Source organism: Papaver somniferum, chromosome 11, assembly GCF_003573695.1.
Source record: "Papaver somniferum cultivar HN1 chromosome 11, ASM357369v1, whole genome shotgun sequence".
In the NCBI taxonomy this organism is placed as follows: Eukaryota; Viridiplantae; Streptophyta; class Magnoliopsida; order Ranunculales; family Papaveraceae; genus Papaver; species Papaver somniferum.
Genome location: NC_039368.1, coordinates 31,506,228 through 31,530,986, shown reverse-complemented (window position 1 = coordinate 31,530,986; position 24,759 = coordinate 31,506,228). Strand labels below are relative to the sequence as shown.

The 24,759-nt window shown below is 37.4% G+C and overlaps 1 protein-coding gene and 1 long non-coding RNA gene across 4 annotated transcripts; both read right to left on the bottom strand.

The window, feature by feature from the left end:
• Positions 1 to 1,648: 1,648 nt before the first annotated feature.
• Positions 1,649 to 4,154, bottom strand: LOC113320221. 3 transcript variants are annotated; one of them, XR_003345966.1, is made up of 4 exons: positions 4,062 to 4,154; positions 3,312 to 3,562; positions 3,114 to 3,148; positions 1,649 to 2,773 (listed from the first exon to the last, which is right to left on the bottom strand). It is a non-coding gene; the product is annotated as an uncharacterized LOC113320221 (long non-coding RNA). The 3 variants fall into 3 exon arrangements; XR_003345967.1 differs by having other exon boundaries at positions 2,210 to 2,227; positions 2,724 to 2,773; positions 3,114 to 3,562; XR_003345965.1 differs by having other exon boundaries at positions 2,671 to 2,773; positions 3,114 to 3,562.
• A 14,148-nt stretch (positions 4,155 to 18,302) lies between these two features.
• Positions 18,303 to 22,543, bottom strand: LOC113324273 (phosphate transporter PHO1 homolog 7-like). The gene is made up of 12 exons (XM_026572597.1): positions 21,874 to 22,543; positions 21,132 to 21,538; positions 20,970 to 21,041; positions 20,738 to 20,867; positions 20,476 to 20,596; positions 20,120 to 20,378; positions 19,907 to 20,011; positions 19,743 to 19,787; positions 19,496 to 19,645; positions 19,021 to 19,299; positions 18,787 to 18,923; positions 18,303 to 18,608 (listed from the first exon to the last, which is right to left on the bottom strand). Exons 1-12 carry the CDS (start codon positions 22,541 to 22,543, stop codon positions 18,506 to 18,508), a joined length of 2,478 nt encoding a protein of 825 aa, XP_026428382.1. The 3' UTR covers positions 18,303 to 18,505.
• Positions 22,544 to 24,759: the final 2,216 nt, after the last annotated feature.

Below are 24,759 nucleotides of genomic sequence, written 5' to 3'. Positions count from 1 at the left end.
CGACCTAGCCAGCGCCAACAGTCCGCTCCATAGCCAGCACCAATAGTCCGCGACCTAGACAGCGCCAACAGTCCACGACCTAGCCGGCGCCAACAGTTTGCGTCCCAAGACAACCATCAATCCGCGGCCAAGACGACGCCAACAGTCTGCGTCCCAAGCCAGCAACATCAGTCCGCGGACAAACCAGCGCCATTCATCTTTCCAAAGCAACGTCGTCTTCCCGCTCCAAAGCTAGCCCAAAGTAGCGCCATCCACCCTTCCAGCACCATTGACCTAGCTAGCCCAAGCAGCACCATCTTATCCACTCCACAGCCAGCCAAAGCAGTATCATCCACCTTTCCGTAGCCAGCCAACGCCCGTTCCGCAGACTAAGTTGCAGTGCCACCTCTGCCGATCAGTATCCAAAGATGCAACGCTGATGCCGACACCCTATGGACAAGCCGGATTTATGCAAAGCCGCCAATGCAAGGGTCACAGATTCTTCATGCCTCCTGACAAAGGTTAACCAAATCTTCCTGACGACATCTTCATGACTTGCCGTTTCGATTTTATCCTTGTCTGTCACCATCTCATGCTTACCCCGCAACAATGCCATTGTTCCGAGTTAAGCAGGGGACTTAATGTTGATGGTGGTTTTTAGCTTAGGGTTAAAATTGTAAAACCTTACATCAGATATGACGTCACTCTGTAAGGAAACAGAGCCATGAGTGTCAACCTCTCCACTGGCATACTTATTGAGCCGTTCAATATATCTACATGAAATTTAACCAGACTGGGGGATGTAGCAACAAATCCCAAACACTCTGTAAATATCGACACTTCGCCTACACAAGACTCACTGAGTACTTTTCTTGTGCTATATTCCCCGACAGAATCCTTAATATCGGTATGGCATGACGGATTTATGTTCACTCGCAGCAGAGTAGCTCTGATCTCCAAGTACCAAAGTTAAGGCCATTGCACGAAATGCTCAGACAGAAAGCACACTGCACTCTGTAAAAACAGGAATTTTGTGGCAGCACACAAGATCCAATCCAATCAATAATTGTGACAACTCACAAAAAACTCATGAACCTCACTAATTTGCATAAATTATGGTTTTGCGCCCTGCACAGTATATTAAACCCCATTTGGTTAAAACTACTCTTAAGCAACTAAACAATTGATCCGCCGCGGATTAATAGGTGTAGAGAGTCCTGCCCAAAATTAGAAAACAAAGAGTAACGGAGCCACATAGAAGGAGCAAAAGCGTGGCCATGCCACAGGCCACCTGGCACTTGTGGAAAATTGCCGTTTCGCGACTATCAAAGCAAGTCATAGATACGAGTTAAAGACTTGCTTTGGCAGTCGAGGAAAGGGTCGCTGTTTGAGCGTCTTTTTTATCTATGACGTGGCTGCGCGGGTCGCGTAGTATCTTATACCAACGACCGGTATTGACGGTCCATAAGTTCTGACTGACCACAGTCGGTCGTAGATATAAATCTTAATATAAAAAAAAGTAGACTTAGATTGGCTGACTGGCCTGATCGAATCGGACTAAATCTCAAATCAAACCCAAATGAAACTCAAATGGGAATTCAAATGAAAACTAAAACAAATTCAATGAAACTGAAATGAAACCCGTACTCAGTAAATTTATAATGACCTTTCCATTAATCATCCATTGTTTTCATCACACAACTTATAAATACATTCAGTTTACACTTGGATTCAGAATCATACAAAAAAAGGATTCAAATTCTAAATTCATACTGATACAAATCCTAATAAGTTCAAGGTTTCTTAAAGATAAGAGCAACTAGCCCTAGTAAGTTCAAAGTGTCTTAAAGAAAAGTGCAAACCAGCAAAATGATAAACTTACTGGTGTTGAACTAACCCCCGAAACTTGATACACCAGCGGTAAAATGAACTAAACCAACACTTCGTAATGGAATACCCGCAGCAAAGAAAGTTACAAAATAATGGTTTCGTTAGGCACTTAATTTGGAAAGTTACAGAAAAAATAAATTCTGGTTCTAGATGTTTGGAAGGGTCAAAAGACTACAAGTCCAACACGGAACAACAAGCACCAAAGATTAAAAATACCCCACTTACAGTTCAGTATCATATTCCAGGATATCTACACTGCTGGTCATTAATAATTTGCATACCACAGGGATTAAAGATCATCAATTAGAGCCTCCTCTAACCAAACCATCAACTATGGTTCTCTAGATAGAATGTATACCTGAGGAATAATGCTCATATCTCATCACATTCTTTCTTAATCACTTCGAAAAGATCAAGCACTGAATATAGACTACAATTGGATTTCATAAATTACACCATTTATCACAGTATCTCATACTAGATGATGTATATAACCATTTCTTTCGCAGAGTATTAGTGACAGACAATCCAAAGGGCTCCATGACCTAAACCTATAAAGCTGGGACATAATTTGAGACTTCAAAATGATAACTAAATTGTCCATAACAAAGCTACTAAACAACTAAATTAGCCATAACAAAGCTACTAAACTAGTATCGCCATTCAAGTTAGTTTTGGAACCAATAACCAAGACAAGAAGATGCCATTGAAACCATCCGGTTCACACAATGCAGTTAATAATTCTGAAATATATAGAGAACGCTATAGAGAACAGTTACCCCATTTTGTTTTCTTTAAGGATTTATATCAAGCACTTGATGTGCAGTATCTGTTGCTTCAGACAATGAACTTACACAATTCAAGTTGATAATTTCAAATAAGGACCTTTGTCAGTTTGAGCTCCCTGAAACAAGGAACACGATTGAATGGTTACAATATGACATGAAACTACATCACACAACTTGTACAACACCTATGTGAGTGTAAATTGGTAAGGCAGTAGCAAACACAAACATATGACATGAACATAGTAGCTTTTACATTCTTAGGTTTTACATGAACAAAATAATTTTCTAATACATGCGACCACATCTCATATTCTTAGATTTTACATTCTTAGCTTTTACATGAACGGAATAACTTATACAATCATCTCATCGACTGGTCAAACTTAATTAATACTTCATTTGTAGAAAATAGAACTTAGAAGCTGAGTGAACAGATTAGTTGATGAAGGAAGATACCTGATTTCAGATTCTTTTCCCTCAAGAATCCTCACCTGAAAGATAAATGATAGCATTTTAACAGTTAAGGTAACCCTTGCAAACAAAACGTTAATAAGGAAAAAATTGTTCAAAAAACTACCTCAATCCCATTAAGGATTTCAATTTTTGCCAAACATGCAATCAACATAAATATAGGAATACCACCTTTGCTTGTACCTGTGAATGGATTCTCTGGATGCTTAATGTCCTTCACATCAAAAATCACAAGGCATCAATACAGAACATAGTTGGAGGATGCTGGCTAGATAGGAAAAAACATCTAATAGTTGAGTCATGGAGATGCAGTTTGATAAGAATAAGATTGAACATATCTCAACCAAGCAATTAAAGATGATTATGACAAACAAAAATAAAGCTTACTTTCCATTCCGAAAGCAAGTTTGCAGTAAAATCGAGCTCCTTCAAATCTGCGATAAACAATAACGTAGGTGCTCAGAAAGCAATTTCAATGAAGGCCTCTCTGAGATTTATTAAAATAGAATAATTGTCGTGTTTAAACATTGGGACAAATGCAGGGTTGCACAAGTTGTTGGTACAGTTGAACTTGTTTAGAAAAGATTAAATGCTGGTTTGGTGAAGTCTTAATAATAGCCAGAAAAAACCGTTGCTTACTAGTCATTTGATACCAGTAGTGCAGTCAGATAAATGAAAATAAAAATATAAATAACTTGGTAGAGCTTATGAATGGATTAAACAAATTACATCAATCAGTTAGAAATGTAACAATCAAAGGGAAGAGTAAATAAAATTCAACCAAATAACTGAACATATCCAACTCATCACATATATTCTCACACTCAATTGAGTGGAAAATACAAATTTCGCGACCACCAGAACAAAATGAAATTGATTATTACAAACCCAAAAACATAAAGAATAAATGAAAAAGAGATGTTAAACCCTTACCAGACATTGAATAACCTGAGCAAGATTTTGAACTGTCACCCTTCCCAAATAAGTTATCAACAGTTTGGTTCTTTCGTTCCCATCTCTTCTTGAAGTCCTGACATATATATTTTGAATAATTTGATATGAATCAGAGTCGCATCATAATGACTCAATATACAATAACACAATCAAGATGTTTTAGGGGCTTGCCTTTATGGCAACTTCAGCACCAGCCTCCCGAAATCTTAGCAACTCCAGTGCATAGCTGGCAAACACATCATATCACAAGTAAGAGATATACGAAGGATGCATAGACGACAGACAGTATCAGAAGTTTTCATCAACCTAATGGAAAAAAATGTTGTTAGATAAGGAAAACTCACATTTTGGAAATTTCTGTAAAATTGCCAAATCGAGGGTCAAAACCCTTCCCAATACCATCCAATACTGCAAGGTTGGAAACTAATTTATGAGAATCATGCTCAGATATTATACTATATAGCAATGACTAGATAGGTTAGTCAAGGGATGTACCGAAAAATGTTCGGATGACAAATGTGAAGGTGGCAGGAAAGTGAAAAAGTTGGTCAGCAGCAACACAGAACAGATTTTCTCCTGAAACAGAGGCAGAACAAAATTTTAGTTCACTTGTAACCATGCTTATACATATAGATTGAATGAATATAAACCATATAGACTATATTAAATTGACAAAAGAATCAGACTACAAGCCTCATCAGACTATCACCTTCATAATTATCTCATAATTACCATTAGAAATAAGAGGAGCCTTCAGTCAAGAACCATCATTCACATGCTTGTACATGTCCTTAATCCTACATCAACACATATAGCACCATAAATTTTCAATAATTCCATAAAAGACGCTAATATACTTAACGAACAAATGAAATTATAACCAAGAAAGCATTTCAACCTTAATTAAAGAATGCCAATCAGAATTGCTACCTGTTAAGTAGTTTCTTTGTGTAAAGTGAGCTCCACACCTCAAGTTCTTTGCACATTTTCACTGAAATCATCCAATTCATCATCTTGTTGCCTACATAAATCAGTTAGCAAGATAAGCAATTGGTGAGAATCAAATTTGCACCTTATATTTGTAGGACCAAACTGTTTTCAACTGACTTTTTATCAAATTAACATGATAGTCATGATGAAAAAATTAGAATAGGTTGATTGCAAGAATTTTACCCCTTTTTGTATGGAGAAAGACCTTAACAGCTACCCTGAAATAAAAAACCAGTAAACACGCAGTTGAACCGAAAAAATGATGGAAGGAAAATGTATTGAGTAAAAGAGTTTTACCCTTTTTGCTGTAGAAAGGGAGAAATACCATAGCGGTGAACCCTATAATCATAAAGCCCTAAAATCAAAAACCCTAAACATGCGGTTATACCAAAAGAATGATGAAAAGAAAAATCAATAAGAAATTGGGTGAAAGAATTTTACCCTCTTTGCTGTATAGAAGGAGAACAACCTCAACAACAAACCCTGAAATCAAAAGCCATACAATCAAAAAAATAATAATAAATAGAATCTAAATGCAATAATCAAAAAATCATCAAATAAAAATTGAGCGAGTTTACCCATCTTAGAAACATATTGCTTGGTTTCTGTAAAGAGCAAGAATGTTACGAACCTAAGTCAGATCTTAGAAAAGAAATTGTATAAAGAAAAATTAGTATGCAGAGAAAGAATTGTAGAAGAAATCTCAGTATTTACCAAATTAGGTCATACAGTCTAAGGCAATCAAAATAATTGTAATAATTTTCAAAAATCAGTTTATCAAACTTGTAGGATTCAGAAAGATACCCAACCCAAAGAAATTGGAAGAATTAAAAGAAAAATCGATGAAATTTTCTACAAACACAAATTACAGAAACCCTAACAAATTAAAACCACGAAATCAGAACCCTAATTTTATTTCATATCTGAACAGAAGTTGGATAAAAAGAAACCCTCTGAAAAAAAATAAAAGAAGATCGGTAAGTAATAACCTAAACCACAAAAATGAAAATAAGAAAATGGTAAGAAGAATGCTTCTCTTCCTCTTTGCTTAAGTACATGGTTACCTGTTTAGAATAAGGTTTACTGGAGAACTCGATTTTGTCGAGGAGATGAAGAAGACCGGGAGAAAGGGGTTGGGTTTAAGAGCAATAATTTAAGAGGTGTTAGTCCTCAAGTGATTTTGGGGGAGTTGAGTGTATTTTAAATCTCAGGAATTTTAAGAGAGTTTGAGAGAGTGTAGGGAGTTTGAGAGAGGTTGGTGTTTTTGAGTTCAGGGAGTTTGGGGGAGTGCAGGGAGTTTGAGAGAGTTTATTTGAGGGAGTTTGGGGGAGTTTGAGAGAGTTCACTCCTAACTCATTCTCTTTTAAGAAACAATAAAAGGGAGCTGAGCTCAATTTCAGTGCCGGATTTTTATGATCATCTTCACAAGCAGCTGCCGTCATTTTCTCTACTTCTATTTCATTACTAGGTTGGAATGGGTGCATAAAACATAGATGGGTTTTCCCAGTGCTCTAATTTCATTTGCAGGGAAAAGAAGATACACGAAGCAACAAAGAAAATAATAAGCTGAAGGTACTGTTGGTTGAATTCAGGCAGTGTTGGTGCCGTTAAGAAGAATTTGAAATGATGATGTCGAGGGAAGGAATGCTGCAGAAATTATGGAGCTAAACCTGTGGTATTGGTCTGAAGTTGGTGGATTGTAACGAGCTGAACCTGTGCCTTGCAGTTGTGCGTTTGCAGTTGGCTAAGAAAGGAATGGACTGAGATGGGAGTTGTCTGAGGTTGCAGGGAAGAGAAGTTGGTGTTTTTGCAGCAGCTGGTTATGGAGATTGCAGATGTGTTGAGTCTGTGCATTGCAGGGAAGTAGGTTGTTCTGTTCACAGCACAGCTATTGAAAGCTTGAGTCTGTGGTTGTGTCTGAAGAGGGAATGTACTGAGATAACAAATGGGTTCGATTGATGAGTTTGGTGATGACCTGAGATAATGGAGATGCAGTATGGCGACGAACTGAAGCGGGTATGGAAGTGAAGTTGCAGTGAGGCCATGGGAGATTGCAAGTCTGAACTGGTAGGATGAGCTGGAAATGGAATGTGTGTTGAATGTTTGATCAGTTGGTGGCGGTATTAAGCTTGATGTTGAACTGGGATTGCAGTCAAGAGCAGGAGTATTGTGAGAGTCAGTGTAGATGGTGCTGCAGTTTGATATTGCTTCCAGAGATGGCTGTGGGTATTGGTGGTGACAGTCAGGTAAGGCGGAATCAACTATAGAGAATGAGATGGTGAATGTGCAGCTGATCATGGCAATGGTGAACAAGGTCTAGAATGGAATTGAGCTACAGTTGTATGAAATGGGTATGAGTGTTTCCGGAAGGGAATGGATGCTAACTGATTAAAGCAGAGACGAGTCTGGTATTGAACCTGACTTGCAGGTGGTTATAGTTACAGCAGGGAAAGAATTGAGATGTTGTTGCTTGAACTAAATGGTACTGGTGATGGTGGTGGTGGTGCGAAACAAGGGACTGAAATGAGTTCGATGTTGGCGGTGATGGAATGAAGCTTAACAGAGAACAATAGAATGCAACAGTGCTGTGTGCTGAGATATGGGGGCTGGAGCTGATTGTGTGTGTCGGTGTCACAGCAAGAAGGAGAAATTCAAGGACTGGAATGGCAGGAAACTGCAGCGAAGGAGAGTGAGATAGCCGTGGTCCTGGTTGTGCTAGAATTGCAACTTCCAGATCTTTCTTGCACACTATGACTGGATGCAATGGGCGTTTCTGACACAGATCTTTCCAGTTTTCCTTCAGAAACATGACCTATATCCTCTTTGAGATGGACTTGTACAACTCCACAGCCAGCAGACCCAGAAATAGAACATGAATTTGTTCTCTTCTTCTTCCGACCTACTTTACCTTTTTTAACTCCACCTTTGGCTTTAGCCAACTTTGTACTCTCAGGATGCACACTGGAACAGCAACAGTGGCCTCATTTGGATCAACATTTTTCACATCAGAATTTGTAGATACTGGAGCATCTTTTACAACTTCATCCATACCAGTATCATAACTGCAACTAAGATCTTCCGGTTCTTCACTTTTCATGTTAGTGAACGTCTTCTTGTTGGAAAGAGAAGTCGGCACTTCTTTTGACTCGGGAAAGGAAGACATACTAGCTGGAGCACCATCACCAGCAGATGTTGGTCCAAGCATTGATCAGCAACATCCTCCCAGCCAAATGGAAACCCCACAATGAAACGACTGCAAACCTGCTCATAGTGTAGGTATCCATCAATATATAATACTAAATTCCTCTAATACCAGAACAGGTATCGTAATTTGATACTCAATGTGCACATACTGTTCTCAATGCAAACTTTCAATGACCCATAGTTAGATATTATATTCCTCAACAAGGACCAAAATTGACTTGCCAATGCATTTGTTCGTAATAAACTAATAACCGAAAAAGGACTAAAATAATGCAGGTTGTAATCCATAACATCACTTGTGACGTAAAAAGCATAACTCATATGGATTTTTTTGTTTACGAAGCTTACGCATTTAGTCATTTACAGAACAATTTATATGCACAAACTAAAATTACTCCATTTCAACATGAGACAAGACAAATCAAAAAGGCATAACTAAGAAGAATAAAGACACAGTAGTAGTAGTAACAACCTCTGGAGAAAACCCATTTTCCTGAGAACGAGATAGGGCCTTGAATCAAAATGTTGATCCCGTCAGCTGTCTTAAGAGATATTAAACTATATCGCTTAGTAATTAGTGCAGAGGAAAATACTCGCTTAGCTCGATTACTGTAACAGTACAACAAAATTAGAAAATCACTGAGACCCTTTTCAAGCTATACATTCTCAAACTCCTCCCAAATCTCTACTCTTTTGAGAGATTTGTTGTGAGACCAAAATACACTAGAAACTCCTTCGAACTCCCCAAAGCAACCAACTCCCTAGTATTGTAGGGTTTTTTGACTAATAGGGAGTTCAAGAGCTTTTTTTAAACTCCCCAACGACTAACATGTGTTTTCTAGGGAGTTTAGGAGACTCCTCTAAACTCCTCCACGACTAACGGGGATTTGGAGAGACTCCCTCAAACTCCCTCATGACTAACAGGAGAAAACCTAAATACATTAAAATCTCTCAAACTCTCTCACGACTAACCCCCTGTAAGAGATTTCTTCTGGGTATTTTTCTGTATCGGTTTAGAGGTCGAGGAAGAAGATAGATAAGAGAGGCGCTAGGAGAGAGATAGTGAGTCTGAAGTATAGTTAGGTTAGAACGATGATAAGGAGAGAGATACATCTCATAGAAAGTGGGTCCCATAGAAAGTGGGTCCCACAGAAATAGATAAGCTCATCGGTCATAGTGTGGGTTGAGAATAAAGGTTGGAAGTACGACCCGTTTTGGCTGCTAAATCTGTTCTCCGTGTTTTTTTTTACATCCCCGACTGTTTTGACCTGCTCAAGGTCAATTGACTGTTGACGAGGGTCGGGGTTATGGGTTGAAAGAACCTCGTTTCCCACTAGTGTGGCCACGCCCCCATTTTACCTAAACCGGCCCTACTCCTTTGTCGACCAGTCGGGTCGCCTTAAACCTGCCACACTCCCATAAGTCGTGGTTGGGCCCATATTTTCCGGCCCTACTTCCATCGACCAATCAGGTTGCTCTAAACCTTCCACGGCCTTAAAAGGGTTGGAAATTGTGTCAAGAGGTCGTCATACCGAATTGGTTTCCCAAAACCATGCTCACATGCTAATGGCATTCTAAACATGCCAAAATGCGCATTTCAGGCGCACATGCCAAACAGCATGCCAAAAAAGCCAGACGCGCATGTCAGGCGCACATGCCAAACGGCATGCCAAACAAGCCAGACGCGCATGCCAGGCGCACATGCCAAACAAGCCAGACGCGCATGCCAAACGAACATGCCAAACGACATGCCTAACAGGCCAGACGCGCATGCCAGGCCCACATGCCAAACATGTCAGGCACACATGCCAAACGACATGCCAAACATGCCAAGCGCGCGTACCAGGCGCACATGCCAAACGCGCATGCCAAACATGCCAAGCGCGCCACCTATCGCGACGGCATGCCGAAACTTGCCATCCCACTCTCCATGCGTGACCAGTTTCATAACGGACTTTATTTGACTAGCCTGAACCCTAGGCGCGACCATGCTCTAACGACAATAGATAAAACCCTAACTTCTAATCGTGGCACAAAACTATGACACCTTGGGCCCACAACATGCCACCTACCGCATGCGGCATGCCATATGTGCTAATTAGGGTTTCGGCATACCAAACCCTAATTTAGACGAAGTTGTCAGGCGCCAATGGAAGGTAGCCATAATCAACGGCTACCCTTCCTCATGAGATGCGATCTCATCCATCCAAATTGGCCACCGAGCTAAACAGGCTTGTGGCAACTTTTAGGCGACCAACCGCCAAAATCCATTGGTCATGGCTACGCCAGGCGCCACTTGCACAACCGTGTCACTGACATGCATGTGACATGTCAGCCATGCCACAATTCCACTGGCGCGCACTCAAAGAGCCACTATGCCATCATCAGGCGCCAACGGAAGGTAGCCATAATCAACGACTACCCTTCATGAGATGCGATCTCATCCATCCAAATTGGCCATCGAGCTAACAGTCTTGTGACAACTTTTAGGCGACCAGCCGCCAAAATCCAGTGGCCCTGGGTACGCCAGGCGCCACTTTCACAACCGTGCCACTGGCATGCACGAGATATGCCATCCATGCCTCAATGCCACTCGCGTGCGCTCAAAGTGCCACTATGCCATCATCAAGCGCCAACAGAAGGTATCCGTAATCAACGACTACCCTTCCTCATGAGATGCAATCTCAGCCATCCGAGTTCGCCATCAAACTGGCATACTGGTGGCAAGTTTCAGACGACCAGTCAAGACGAGCCTAACAACAACACATGCTATTTTCCTGCGGCAAGTCTCTTGATTTTGGCTCGCCACACGTAGCATAGTGCTACATGTTTTTATTAGAAAACACTCGAGACATCAAACATGTCACAAATTGGGGGATACTCATCAGGGTATTGGTCTGGCGATTTACAGCGTGCGGCGTGCAATACACCCGTTACAAGAAAGCGTCATAAAGTGGGGAGGTTAGTAATGGCAAAGAGTAATGGCGTGAGCGGATCCACCTCCCTCATTATGGAAACATAAATCCCAACGTTACACATTACTCTTTCACCACTCAATCGTTTTCAATTCCTATGAGACCAGGGTACATTTTGTTGCGACTTGTATAAATAGGTCTCACCTATTTCCACCAAAGAACAAGTTTTGGTCAGGAGAACAATACAACATACAGAAATCACCTGATATCTTCTCATTCAGCTAGCCAGTTCTATTTTATGATACAAGTCATAAAACACCCATACTTCCAGAATCAACGATTCTGGTCTCAAATATTTCTTCGCTTCCCTCCCTAAGACCAACCCTTCTCCTTCACTTTGTGACCGAAGCAATTCTGGAACAACAATTTATTGGTTTAGGCCATATTTTTACAGATTGATCTCTCGAATCAAAAGTACTCTCGTGCAGTACATTGTTTAGGGTTTAGACTCGTTTCTCATCCACACACACGAAATTACCAAAACCAGCAGAAACAGTTTTCACCCACAAACAATGGGTAATATGACATTTCTGAGTGGTGACATGGCACTTAACTGATAAATTATCTACTGGTGTTCAAAAATGGAGGCTATAATGAATTAATTTGTATATAAAGGGTTTTCGTAAATGTTAACAATTCTGTTAGCGCGTTGCTTGGTTAAACTAACCATGCGTTGGTATGTCAAATTTGGTTGTCATATTTTATTTCCAAAACTTGAAGATGCTTGGTTTGATTACTATAGTCAACTTTATTAAGTTAGACTAGGAACATAAAAATAGAGACTCCCTCTTGTTACTCATGAAGAACCTGAAAACGTATCGGCATCAACGACCACATCATCCTTCAATTCGAGGTAGTAGCAACAGGCTTGACGTGTTCCATTTGTATCTTTGTTATTTCAAGTCAGTATTTATTGAAAACATATCATACAAAGTAAATCTTGTTTATCTATCGACTATGTGATCAAAAGTATCAAGGAAACATATACTAGTGGTTCATACAACTTGTATATATGAATGATGAAGTATAGTTTATCTATCGACTACGTGAATCGACATAACACTAATTGATAACTTGTTATTGTTTAGCATATTGATCTTCCGCAATGAATTCAACCCTTTGGATTATGAATGAAGGAATATTGTAAAAAATATATAAAGAAGTACACTTGACAATATCTTTTCTCTATTCAAAAAAGACTTCAGGACCAATCCCTGGTCGATCATGTTTGAAGTTTAATCTAAGTTTATATTTTTATATGTTTGATGATCTTCGAGTTTTTATAAACATCGAGATGTACACGTATTGAACTTGAAATGTTCGCACAATGTTGACATAGTGGTTTGAACATGTGTTGAACTCTTATATATTAATGTTCAAGTATATTCCTTTGATACTCGAGGCAAGATCCTGAAGCCTAAATATTCGATATCTTTTAGATATCGAATTTATGTACTTACCATATCACAAAAGTTCACATATCTCTATTTTCTATATTAGTTACTTATATGACTGTATATTAGATAATATTAGTTGTCAACTAAGAGTGTTTTGGTTTATTGGTTGGATTACAGTTGGAATTTGTCAAAATTGAAAATTTACATTAAATATATATCTTAAGGATTTTCGTATTTGGTAATTCCTTTTTTTTCCAAACAAGCTTTGGTCATAAAACTATAAATAGTGAAGCCTGTATTCTTACAAACTCATCTCTTAACACACCATCGAACTGTTTTTGTGGGAAGACAACTCGTTGATAGAGGAGAATAATCTAATTAGGTTAAATCTCTCGCGTTGTCTTCGTTTGATGTCTTCTTCGGGATCAAGAATCTTTTAGTAGTACTGTTGGTAGGAAACTAAATCCTATTGTTATTTTAGTTTTCGATTATTGATTTTATTGAGTAACGGTATATTTATCCTTGATAAATCAAACTTGATTACTCAATCGTTCTTCTTTTCTGATATAAGGCCACTTAAGTTTGCTTGAGGATTGACTATTACAGATTTAGTGATTCGATATATGTTGATAAAACGTTTAATCAATCAACGTTAACAGTCTCTATTCTGGGTGTGCTGATTATCCGTAGTAATTAAGTTATTTACCAAAGGTTACTCTCAAGATTGCATATAGAAAACTTTTTATTTTTGGTTTATGATCTTTATGATACTTCATGCATACTTTATTATCTGGGATCCAAAAAAGCAGTTTATTTCGATAGACATTAGCTTTTTGAAAGATCGAACAATATATCTACTTATTTCTCCACGTAGATTTATTTGAATAGATATTTTCCACAAAGATAGATTATTTCTATAATCTTTATCTTGGTTTTATCTTTGACAAAAGGAATGGAAGATCCTTTATACTCAACTTTCTCTATGACCATTTCCGGATTTGGGAGATACACAACGAGGTGGTTATTGGAACATGTTAGTCCTTTACTTTTTTGGGGTTACGATCCAAATAAATTGAGCAGAAGTGATCTTCACAACGGGTGAAGCAACTTGAGGTAGTAGACCCTACCTTTGGATTTACGTGCGAAACCAGATTCATTGTAGGCAGATGGATACTAAAGGAATTAGGTAACTAGGAATAGTTTACTCGGTCCTCTATACGAAGTTGCGGTAGTCAATTTATATAAGGGCCTAATTTAAGACTATTCAAAACTGGCCTTGGTCCCGGGTTTTTCTGCCTTGAAGTTTTCCTCGTTAGTAAAATATCATGTGTCAATGTGATTTACTTACTTTCACATTATATTGTTTATCTTAATTTATAATTAATATAAGTACACCAGTACATTGATCAAACCTGGTACGATCCTATATATTGGTTCGTTCTCGAACTTAAGTTGTATACAAGTTACATCTTGTTGAAGTAATCTTTTAGTAGTTATTTCTTATATTAAATTACACAAGGGGTGTCTATATTAGGTTAATACGAAAGGATTGTGGTGTACTCGTTACCCTCATCATTTTAATTTCACGTAGGGGGTATTGTAAGTGTTAAAAATATTCATTAAGATATATATTGTTGGAGCACTGCTCGGTCGAACTCGCAAGTTTTTCTATCTCAAGCTTGTTGTCAATATTAGTTGTACAAAACTATATCTTGATTTCTAGTTTTCTAAAGTCAAGTCTCAGACTAGGTTTAGAAGTTTATAATTGAGTATCAGAAATCACTGAATAACCCTCAAAGATGAAGACTGAAGACCAAACGAAGACATCTGGAGAACTTCATCAACATGTGGTATGTGAAGACTGAACCATTATATTTACTAACATAAATTACCATTTTATCTATATGAGACTATGTCGTATGACTTATAATATAGATTTATCATTGCAAAGAAGAAATTTCGAGTCAAGCTTTTCTTGTTCAACATCTCGAATTGTGATTCAAGCAATGGATATTCATAGTTCTTTAACAATCTTAGTTCGAAACAATTTATTGTTCAAGAATTATGTTTGTGTCATATGGATCTTTTAGAAATAACTCCATGACATTTTGGAATGTTTCAAAACATCAAAAAAAAGTTTCAAGAACTTTTTGTAATCTGAACTCTGAGAAGGTACACGTACCTAGTACGCATACCATTGATGTATGAGGTTCCGGAATAGGTAAATACGCAAACCAAGTACGCCTACCTTAAGGTTCTGAATTCATGAACTGGTCATAGGTACGCGAATGGGGAACAATACACATACTTAGTACATATAATGTTTTGATCATAGTTCGTGAATAACCAAGCGGCAGTGCGCGTATTATTGGTTTCTGAATTCATGAACTGGTCATAGGTACGCGTACCGTTTCGCATATCTACCCAGTACAAATTTGCAGATGCTTATATATGTTTAGCATTGCTACAACTCTCATAAGCACCTCTAATACATCATTGATCACTAGAACACTTGTGTTGCGCATCATGATTCAAATATTAAGTATTTAAATGAACACGATATTTTTCCGAGTATTCAAGATCCTATAGGATTTTATCCATTTTATTGAATATCAGATCGGATATTTCTTCCTTAACATATCAAAATCGCATTAGGCTCCATCCATTTGTTAATATATGATATCCGATAGAAACATGGACTTACTTGTAATTTCCAATGGCGAATGACTTGATCAATTGGGATAAAGGGTAAATTAAGACTCCCCCCTCGTATGATTTCAATGACGAATGCAGTAGAAGTTGAGAAAGAAACAATGTGAAAGCTCATGGAACTTTAGTTATGGTACATATATTATATAAAGGTTATCATATCATAACAACTATTTCTCTCAATGTTGGCATCAATCAGATTACGTTTTTTGTTTATCGTGATCTTATTTCTCTTTCCATACTCGCACATGTTGTATACTTTCGTGACAAAAGGATTCGTCTTCCTATCAATTCTCAGCTACTAATCTCATTATTCTTCATCAGATTAACTGGGTATGATTTAATCCAATCAACCCCCACCCCCCGCCCCATTCTTTAAATTTGTTAAAATTTCATTCCTTATTCATGATTTCATATGATTTGAGAAAAACACGTTGTTCAATTTTGTCGAATTTTGTTAAAATTCGTTCATTCTCATCATGACTAGGGTATTTGGGATCAGCTGTTGTTTTTAACTTTTTATCTCCGGATACTATCGGATAAATATCCGATAGGTCAGTATATCGAAATCGATATCGAATTTTTATATCCTATAGGATATTATCAGATATTCGATAGCGCTTAACCTATCGGATACAGATTTTTAAATATTCGACGAATATTTATCCTTTGACAGCCCAACGATATTGCTTATAAGTTCAAAAGGAATATATTCTGAGAACTATCATTATACACTGTTCCGGTACCCGGACCATAATGTATATTCTTCTACGTGATTTTAAGACATATTTCTGAGATGCTTACATGGACTCCTTACAAGAGTTTCATCTAAACAGAGAAAGTGCTTGCTTGAACCTCAAGTTATCTTAGCTTGAATTTTGAGCAACTATAGTCTTGAAAATCTTTAGATAGAGAGACTCAATAAACTGAGAAATTCAATCCCTGACACTTTTTTGTCCTTGTTGTTTACTTGAGTCTTCCTATGTTGACCTAGGTTTCCTCGATAAACATAATTAGGTCTACGACTGAAAGACTTCACTTAGGGTTTCGTGAAGCGTAGTCCTACTATCTTTACCTTGATAGTTCGTGTATCTTGATCTTGTTCATTTTTTTATCGAGGTTTAAGTAATCTCTTCCAGGAACGAGATAGATAGAAATCACAAAGTTCTCTTTGTCTCAGACTTTGTGATTCCTCAAGATAAATATCTGAAAAACTATTCTTAAGTGTTTACTTTTAAGGTTGTTCTTGAGAGGTAGTTAAGAATCCAGGATTCTCATCTAACAGAGTGTAAGTGTCCGGAATTGTGAGGTTTGCGAGATTTGTCTATTGCAATTTTTTTTATCAAGCCTTGATCTAATGGATATAAAAGGGAATCAAATAGGCTTATCTGTTAGAGACAGATTGGTATTAGAAGTCTTCACTTTGTCTGAAGCATCTCTTAGGCTGTAAAGGACGTCAGCTAAGGGAATCAATAATGTAGAGCCTTGCGAGGTTCAAGAGATGTAAGGAGCATGATTGCAGTTAAATTTTTTGGAGGGTGAATTCAGTCTCAACTACATTCAAGTACGAAGTTTGATATTAGGCTAGTGTCTGTAACGACTTAGTACTTTGGTGTCTAAATCTGAACGAGGTCCCATAGATTTTCTGCAGGTGCAGTTTTACTCGTTAACAGAATTCTTATATTTTTTCCTTTTCTGCATTATATTGTTTAGCTTTATAATAGGAATAACACAAGTAATACGAAATCATTCTAGTAGATAAGTCCATATTAATGGTGATCAATTACGAGACTTGTTCTTGTAGAATTGGTATCTTGAAATATACATAAAAACTTTCATACTTGGCAGAATTCTGATTTAATTATTTGGATACGACTAGATTGATCTTGGATATTAATTTTTTAGATCATCCAAGAGTACTCTTCTAAACAATCAAGTTCACAGACTCTATTGTCTAGACTTTCTGATCATGAAGAAATAAAGATATAAACTTTATATAAATAGTGTGATCATTAAGTTGGTCTACTTGCAATTGTATTAGCTAGGTCTTGTCCATACAGATTGCCGAATGAAAAAATTGGTGGTGCACTTGGTGCCTAGATATGGATGGTGGGGTATTTTCCTGTAACTTTTTTTTCCGGGCCATTTACTATCGAGGCATGGAGCAATTTCCCAATTTCATCAAAAAAAAAAATTAATAAAAAAGACAACGTAATACATAACCACTACCGAGCATGCTCTATTAGTTTCTACTACTTGTAGCAACTTACAGCAAGTCTCATACTGCGGGGCGTGGAGCAGATCCGAGCAAATTGCCCTTCGGGATGGAATTGCTATAGAAGCATGAAGCAACACTACAAGTTGAAACATAAACCTTTCTATGTGTGTAACACCTATATCATTACAAACACTTTTTTTTTTTTTCCTTTTTGAAACGAGATATTGAAAGGCGTTTAAAATCTTAGCTGGGAGCATATTGATAAAATACGAAGCAGTAAAAAAGAATCAATAAATTCTTTAGGCATTGGAGCTTGAATAGCAATAGTAATTACCTAACATGCTGTGCTTATATCTTCTGTCGGCAATTTCATTCCGTTCAAGGGTATGTTCTAGCACCAGCACACGCTGAAATACTTCACAACAGCAGAAATTGATTCTCATTCATACTCTCAAATCTTCAGATTAATAAAGCACACCCCAAACCATCATTCATTAACTTCATAGGATAAACCCAAGTGAAAAATAATAGTACATGCAACTCTACTAATTGAAAAAATAACAATAAATGCAACTCTACCAATAATGCATTAGATTTGGCTGGAGGACAGGTATGTTGGTGGATGCCGGCGGACATGTGGATAGTAACTATTTTTCTTTAAGCACAGATGGTGAGGAAACATCATCAGATACTCCTAAATATACATCCTTTGGACTCACAGATTTTTTCTTAATTTTTTGATGGACACTAAATAAAAAATATTAAATCATCTTTTGTATATCTAGAAAACATACAAACAAACTGTATATTGTTGTTGATCGGTCTCGGTAGTTAGCCCAACTGGCCATTCTTGAAATTCTACATTGCTATCAGAGGTTAATACTAATGTTCCTTGATCATGGCATTGAAGCTCTTCTTTTTTGGAATTGGCTAGTCATCTTTATCATCGTCATCCTCATCATAGTTGAAAGGAAGAGGCACTTTTGTGAATGCACGAAACTTGCCGACATTGTTTACGTGTTCATTCTCTATCCTAATAATCATTAAAAACCATATCATTAGTAAAATTAGAATCAGTAAACATAGTTAAAAATTTGAACCTATTCGCAGTATAAACTGCAATGCAGAACATAAAAGCTAGCAAAACGAAAACATAGTTATCATCGGCAACATAGTAAGTGGCATAGCTTATGGAAACACCAAAATAATACCTGAAGAAATTCCATACACCGCGACGAATGATCTCTAAGCATGCAACAACAGTAACCATAGCTTCCTTATGTAAGAAAGGTAATTGTATGTTCAACACTGTCTGTAGCCAGGCAAATCTCAACAACACATCTGATACCTGCAACCAAATAAAGGAACTTATATTTATCTCAAATACGAATTAACCATAAACATTCATTATGTTGAAGTTTTTATCACCAGAAAATCTATATTACCATGGCTGCAAAGTAGACACTCTTGTATGATACTAGAAGTTTGTCTCTCAACCAAGGGTTTTTCGAGTTTTTCCGTAGTAGTCCCCAGTCCAAGACAAGATCCCAATATATTGCCACAATAGTTGCAACAGTTGAGCAGATCCAAGCCAGTACCCATAATGCTGTCGTATTGTGCTTACTGTAAGCTGTTGTCATAAGAATGGCCAGAACAATACTTAAGTATTTGAACCCGTTATATCCTTGTGTCTGGTCTTTCTCTTCAAAGTATCGTCGAAAACACTACACCAAAAAATCCGAGTTGTCATAAGGGTATGTATGTATGTGGTCTCAGTAATGCATTTCTTTCATAAACTCATGTGAACCCTCAAATCAAAACTCGAACCAATCGAGGGGACAAGGATAGCAACAATAATATATAAGTCCAGTTAAAGTAGCTTTCTAATTTGTTTCACTGAAAGTGAAAAAAGGTACAAACCTGTAATGCACGTAACCAAAACGGAAAAGCACCTAACATGATATAGAATGAATTGTATACGTTGTTAGTTTTGCAGCTGGTTTCCCTCGTTTTGTAGTCACCCGAAGCATAGTAACAGATGTAGAACGCAACGTTTCTAAGAGCTTGACCCTGAAACAATAGACAATCCTGGTTAACTAGTTGTTTTAACTAAGAGACAGAAATGTACGCACACATGCCAGAAAAAGTTGTGTGAGAGATAGCGAACCTGGCTACTCATCTGATCTGCTAACATAAAATCTGATAGACTGACCTATTGGATCGGTGGGGGAAAAAAAGAAGAGTAAACCATTAATTAAACTTAATTATTAATGGTCATTTTCTCTAATGCTGATGTTTTACAAATTAATAGAAATTTCCTTCCTTCTTTACCTTGTAGAGAGGAGCACTAAGACAATGGAGCGTGGTTCTTAACAGAAAGATACGACTAGAGAGAAATACAATGTCGAATGGACAAAATGTTATCAGTAATACAGCCTGCAATGATCAATCAAGAAGTTAAAACTAGGTAATGAATAAGGTATCGATAAACAAATGGATTCAAATCAATGTATAAAGTGATGGTCAGGTAATATAATATCTTACAGAAACTAATGCTAGAGGAAGTAGCTCCTTAAGCGGTTCGTACTTGGTTGCTGTGTGATCAATTTCCAGGTTTAGGTTGGCAAGTACACTGGCAAGTGAAACTGTTGCAAGAATTGTACTTAGTAGAAAGACTTCCCTGTATCCCAACTCCGTTCCTTGCTTGAATTCAAATATAAATGGATAATTGACCCGGTAACGCTTCCAAAAGTATATATTCGCTGAATACAAGAGCATATGTAGCACTAGAAATCCGAATAAACTGCAGATAGAATTCAAACAAAATGAGTTGTTAAATGCAAACATTCTTTAATATAACTAGATGTCCACTTTGACGATGTCAGCTACCTACGATTTACCTATAGAGAGGAAACATGGTATCCATGTACTGAGCAAAGCTCTGCTTCTTAAAGATTTTGCCGACATTTATGACCAAAATAAGGCATATTAGAAGTGATATTGTACAACCGAAAAAGAAACCTGAAATAAAAGTTATAAAACGAAATTAGGATTAGAAATTCACACAGCAACTATAAGCGACCTCTGTGCCTTTTTATTAGCATATAAGTTGAACACTTTATTCGTAAAGCAAATGGCTAATTTGATTTAAACCATAATTACCTGAGGAAAATGTTGTGGAGTGTCTTTCTTTCTTCTTTTTGGATCTCAAGATGTGCATGCCCTTACCGCGGTTTGACTTAGAGAAGTGTTTGATGAATGAAGACTCTACTCTGTCCATGAGCCTAGAAACCTGTGATTTGTGTTCAACAAACAGAGTCCCTCGAGAAGTCTAATATAATTCTAGTGCTAGTGTTAAAGAAATTTTTATGGATATATACGAGAGAAAGCTTACGTCGTCAGAGCTGCCGATGTAGGAGTTATCCACCATGTTCAAGTATATTTTCGATGCATGCCGTGAAGTTATCTGTAACAGAATCATATTATTCAATTTCAGATATCCAGACTTATCGAGAATTTCTCTTGTTTGCTTGAAGGATTTGGGGAAAAAACATACCTTGTCATATCTCTTCATGGTCTTCGAAAATGCTAAGAGGTTCAGATAACTATAGTTTTTCAGAAGTTGAAGTTTGTGATAGAAATTAACAAATGCAGACTTAAGTTGTTCTTCAACTATCTTTAGATTTCGTCTGTTGAAACGCAATCCTTCATTATTATTTCTGTTCTTACTGATTATTGCTTTGATAGTTGAAACCGGGGTTTCGATTTTTTTGATCGTAACACTGTTCAGGATTTCGTTTATAGACGCGTCAGGTTCTCCATTTACACCCGTTTCTTGTTTTTTAGACTGATCACCATCCACACAGTCTCCGTTTTCGCTTAGCTCACTTTCTTCTGATTGGTTTCCACGGTTGCTAACGCTTTGTTCATTGCTTTCTTCAATTGCATCCATATGCGCCAATTCTAAATGTTTGTAATAAACAAATGAAAAACGTTTTTCATATAAGCTAGACCGTAGGTTTTAACCTCCAGAAAACTGAGGTCGGGACATAATTACCAAAGTTCTTATCAAATAATTACCAGTCACAATTATTTTAAATGGATTACCATAAGTACTAAACAATCTTACCAAATTTCAAGGGAATTACAGTTAATTAACTGGTTTGTTTATGGACTAGGCCTTTAAGTCTTTAGATTTTGAAAGGCCGGAGCTCTATATTAACTGGTGAGCAGCGAGTACATAGGCACATTATACAAAGGCACGAAGAAGTAATGTAACAAGGTATAGGATTTCGTACCAGTTTTACTGGAGGCTGGTGAAAGGAAAGAGAAGGCGGAAGCAGATTTAGCAATTTCCCTGCAGAGCTGCTCAAACTTTCCTTGATCTGATTCAGGATGCTCGACTTTAACCCTAAAAGCAACCAAAGCATCCATTTGTTTAGTCAAGACAGCAGCTTCATTCATAACTTGATCAACTTTGTCTCTATAAAAGTTATTAACTTTGTTGAATTCCTCATCAAGTCTTCTGAAGAATGCTAATTCAAATTCTCCTCCTAATTCATCTGGCTTTAACAACTTGGTCTCAAAATTTTCATGATGAACCTCATTGGTTCCCCCATGTTCTAAGTCGTGATCAGTTTGCCGGTGCGCCACACGGTGCACTAAAATGGCTGGCTCTTCATGGTGAAATATCCCATGATGATGGTGATGGCGGTTCGTTGTAGTTGTTGTAGTAGCAGCAGAAGATAAGTTAGATGCAGAAGAGGTGACTTTAGAGGAGTTGGTGACGCTGGGGATGCTACGAGCAATTAACAGACCACTGAATGTTCTATACACTTCAGCAACTCCACCGTTATGATGATCCTCCTGATGTTGCTGTGGGTTCCTGAGTTTAAAAAGTTTGAAATCTTCAAGTATGGCTTTGAGAGATGTATAGTCCATGTAAGCTGCTTGCCATTCTGGCACCATATGCGACCATAACTCTTTCCCAAACTTCATATCTCTCGCTAGATCTCTTCCTCTTCCTCCTCCCCTCTCTCTCTATTATATATATCTCTTCCTTCAGATATATATATATATATATACAGTATATATTATTATAAGCTGATAATGGTTTGTGACCAACTTGAGAGTGACTATTAATTTTCTTCAAGTACTATGCAGAATAATTAACCGTACGGTTCGATAAGGAAAGCCCCAGATCAACGTAGAAAGAAAGTTGATAAATAAGAGTACATCTCTTTTGATTCTTCCGATATAAGCAATGAGTAGTTTGCTTTGAGATGAGATAAGCATATGAGACAAAGGGACAAATTAACCCAAAACCGGCGTAAAACTAAGCGAAGTTGACTTTTAATTCATTTTAACATGGGATTCATATATTTTAACAAGTAAAGTGCATTTTCCAACTTAAAATGAGAGAGCTGGTCTAAAACATCCCGAGTGATCTTGCAAACAAATACAAGTGGTGGGGGACATGACAAAACTAACACGAAAAAAAAGTTTACATACCAATTAAAAAGTAAACAGTATTCAAAGTTCAAACAGCATATTCTAGAGCACCAATAAGGGTTTACCGAATAAAGAAAAAACAAACTATAATTAGGAAGTTGTACCAAGTCGTGCTTACATGCTAATGTTGAAAAATGAGAGTAAAACTAATCATCTGGCGAGAGAGTGACAGCGTCAATGATTTAATTTACTACTATGCCACCACCCGCCACTGTCAAACTATGATAGTACATTGTCAAGGTATATACATTTTTTTAACTAGTTTGAATAATTAAAGTCTAATGCTTGTGCAAATTGCAAAGTCTTGGTGTGGGGATTTTTGAACTAAGATGGTAGATTCGATACGTATCTACACCAAATGCTTTTAATTTACTTCTGTATAATATACGTGCTAGCTAGGGAGACATCGGATACACCGTCATTTAGAACTGCAAGATGTTGTTAATGTCAAATTGACCACTGTTAATGTTCTCATAATCTCGTTCACCTGTTTTTCACGATCAAATTGACACCGTCATTAAGACGTCCAACACAATTGAGAAACCGACAAGGGGGCTATGATATTTTATTTGTACCTCAAAATTTTGAGGGGTATTAATCCAATCGTGAATATGTTGTTTTACTCTTGGTTAATATTTTTTTTCTTTCAAACAATGACTCTAATTAATGATCCTTCATAGACATTAACGATAGTTTAGAGTCGTCACTGAGAAAATTCCAATACCATGACGACTCTAAACTGTCGTACATTTCCGCCATAACGACGAAGATAACAACTCTTCTAAGAGACTAACGATTGTCTGTAACGACACTTCTAAAACATTAACGACTGTTTATAGTCGTCATACACGTAATCAAAACAATAACGACTCTTCCAAAGGGTCGTCAGGGAATTGATTATGTTTATGACGACTCAAAACTGTCGTACATTTCCGCATTAATGAATCTTCGACAGTTTAGAGTCGTCACTGAAACAGTCGAAACATTAACGACTGTTTAGGATCGTCACTGAACTTTTTTTATACCATGACGACTTTTCATACAGATCTGGGCAAAAAAAAATCAGTCAAAAAATTGCAGACAAAAAATCCGGAAAAGAAATCTCTAATTAAATAAAATTATCATTAATTAATTAAGATTATCACTAATTATTTAGTGGCATTTCAGCCATTCAGATCTTTTTTTTATAAGAGATGACCCAAATTAGGGTGGGGTGACCTTTTTTGTCCTCTAATACAGGCTCCCATTTAATTTTTATGTCCCCCAATTAAAGGAGGTTTTGTAAGATGCTTGCGTTATGTCTGCGGTATTATATGCCTAACCGACACAGTGCGTCTGTGGGGCCAGACCCATGCACAACTACTTTTGGTTTGTGACTGATTCCTAGTTTCGGAGCCTCTGCAACAGCTGTGATCCTACGAAAATAGTTGATCGCGTGTAGAGGTGTGTGTATGATGCCTGTAAGGAAAGGCAGCTCTGATGCCTTTGTATATAAATATAAAGCTTACATCATGATTTTCATTTCACACTTGAAATTAGTCATTTAACTATTCTTTTTCGATAGACATTGAAACTATACTAGCAAGTTTATTATACATTGTCGACATTCGTAGCGATAAACGCACCCTTGCTTTGAGATAATCTGCTGATAAAGGAAAAAGTCTCATAGTCAT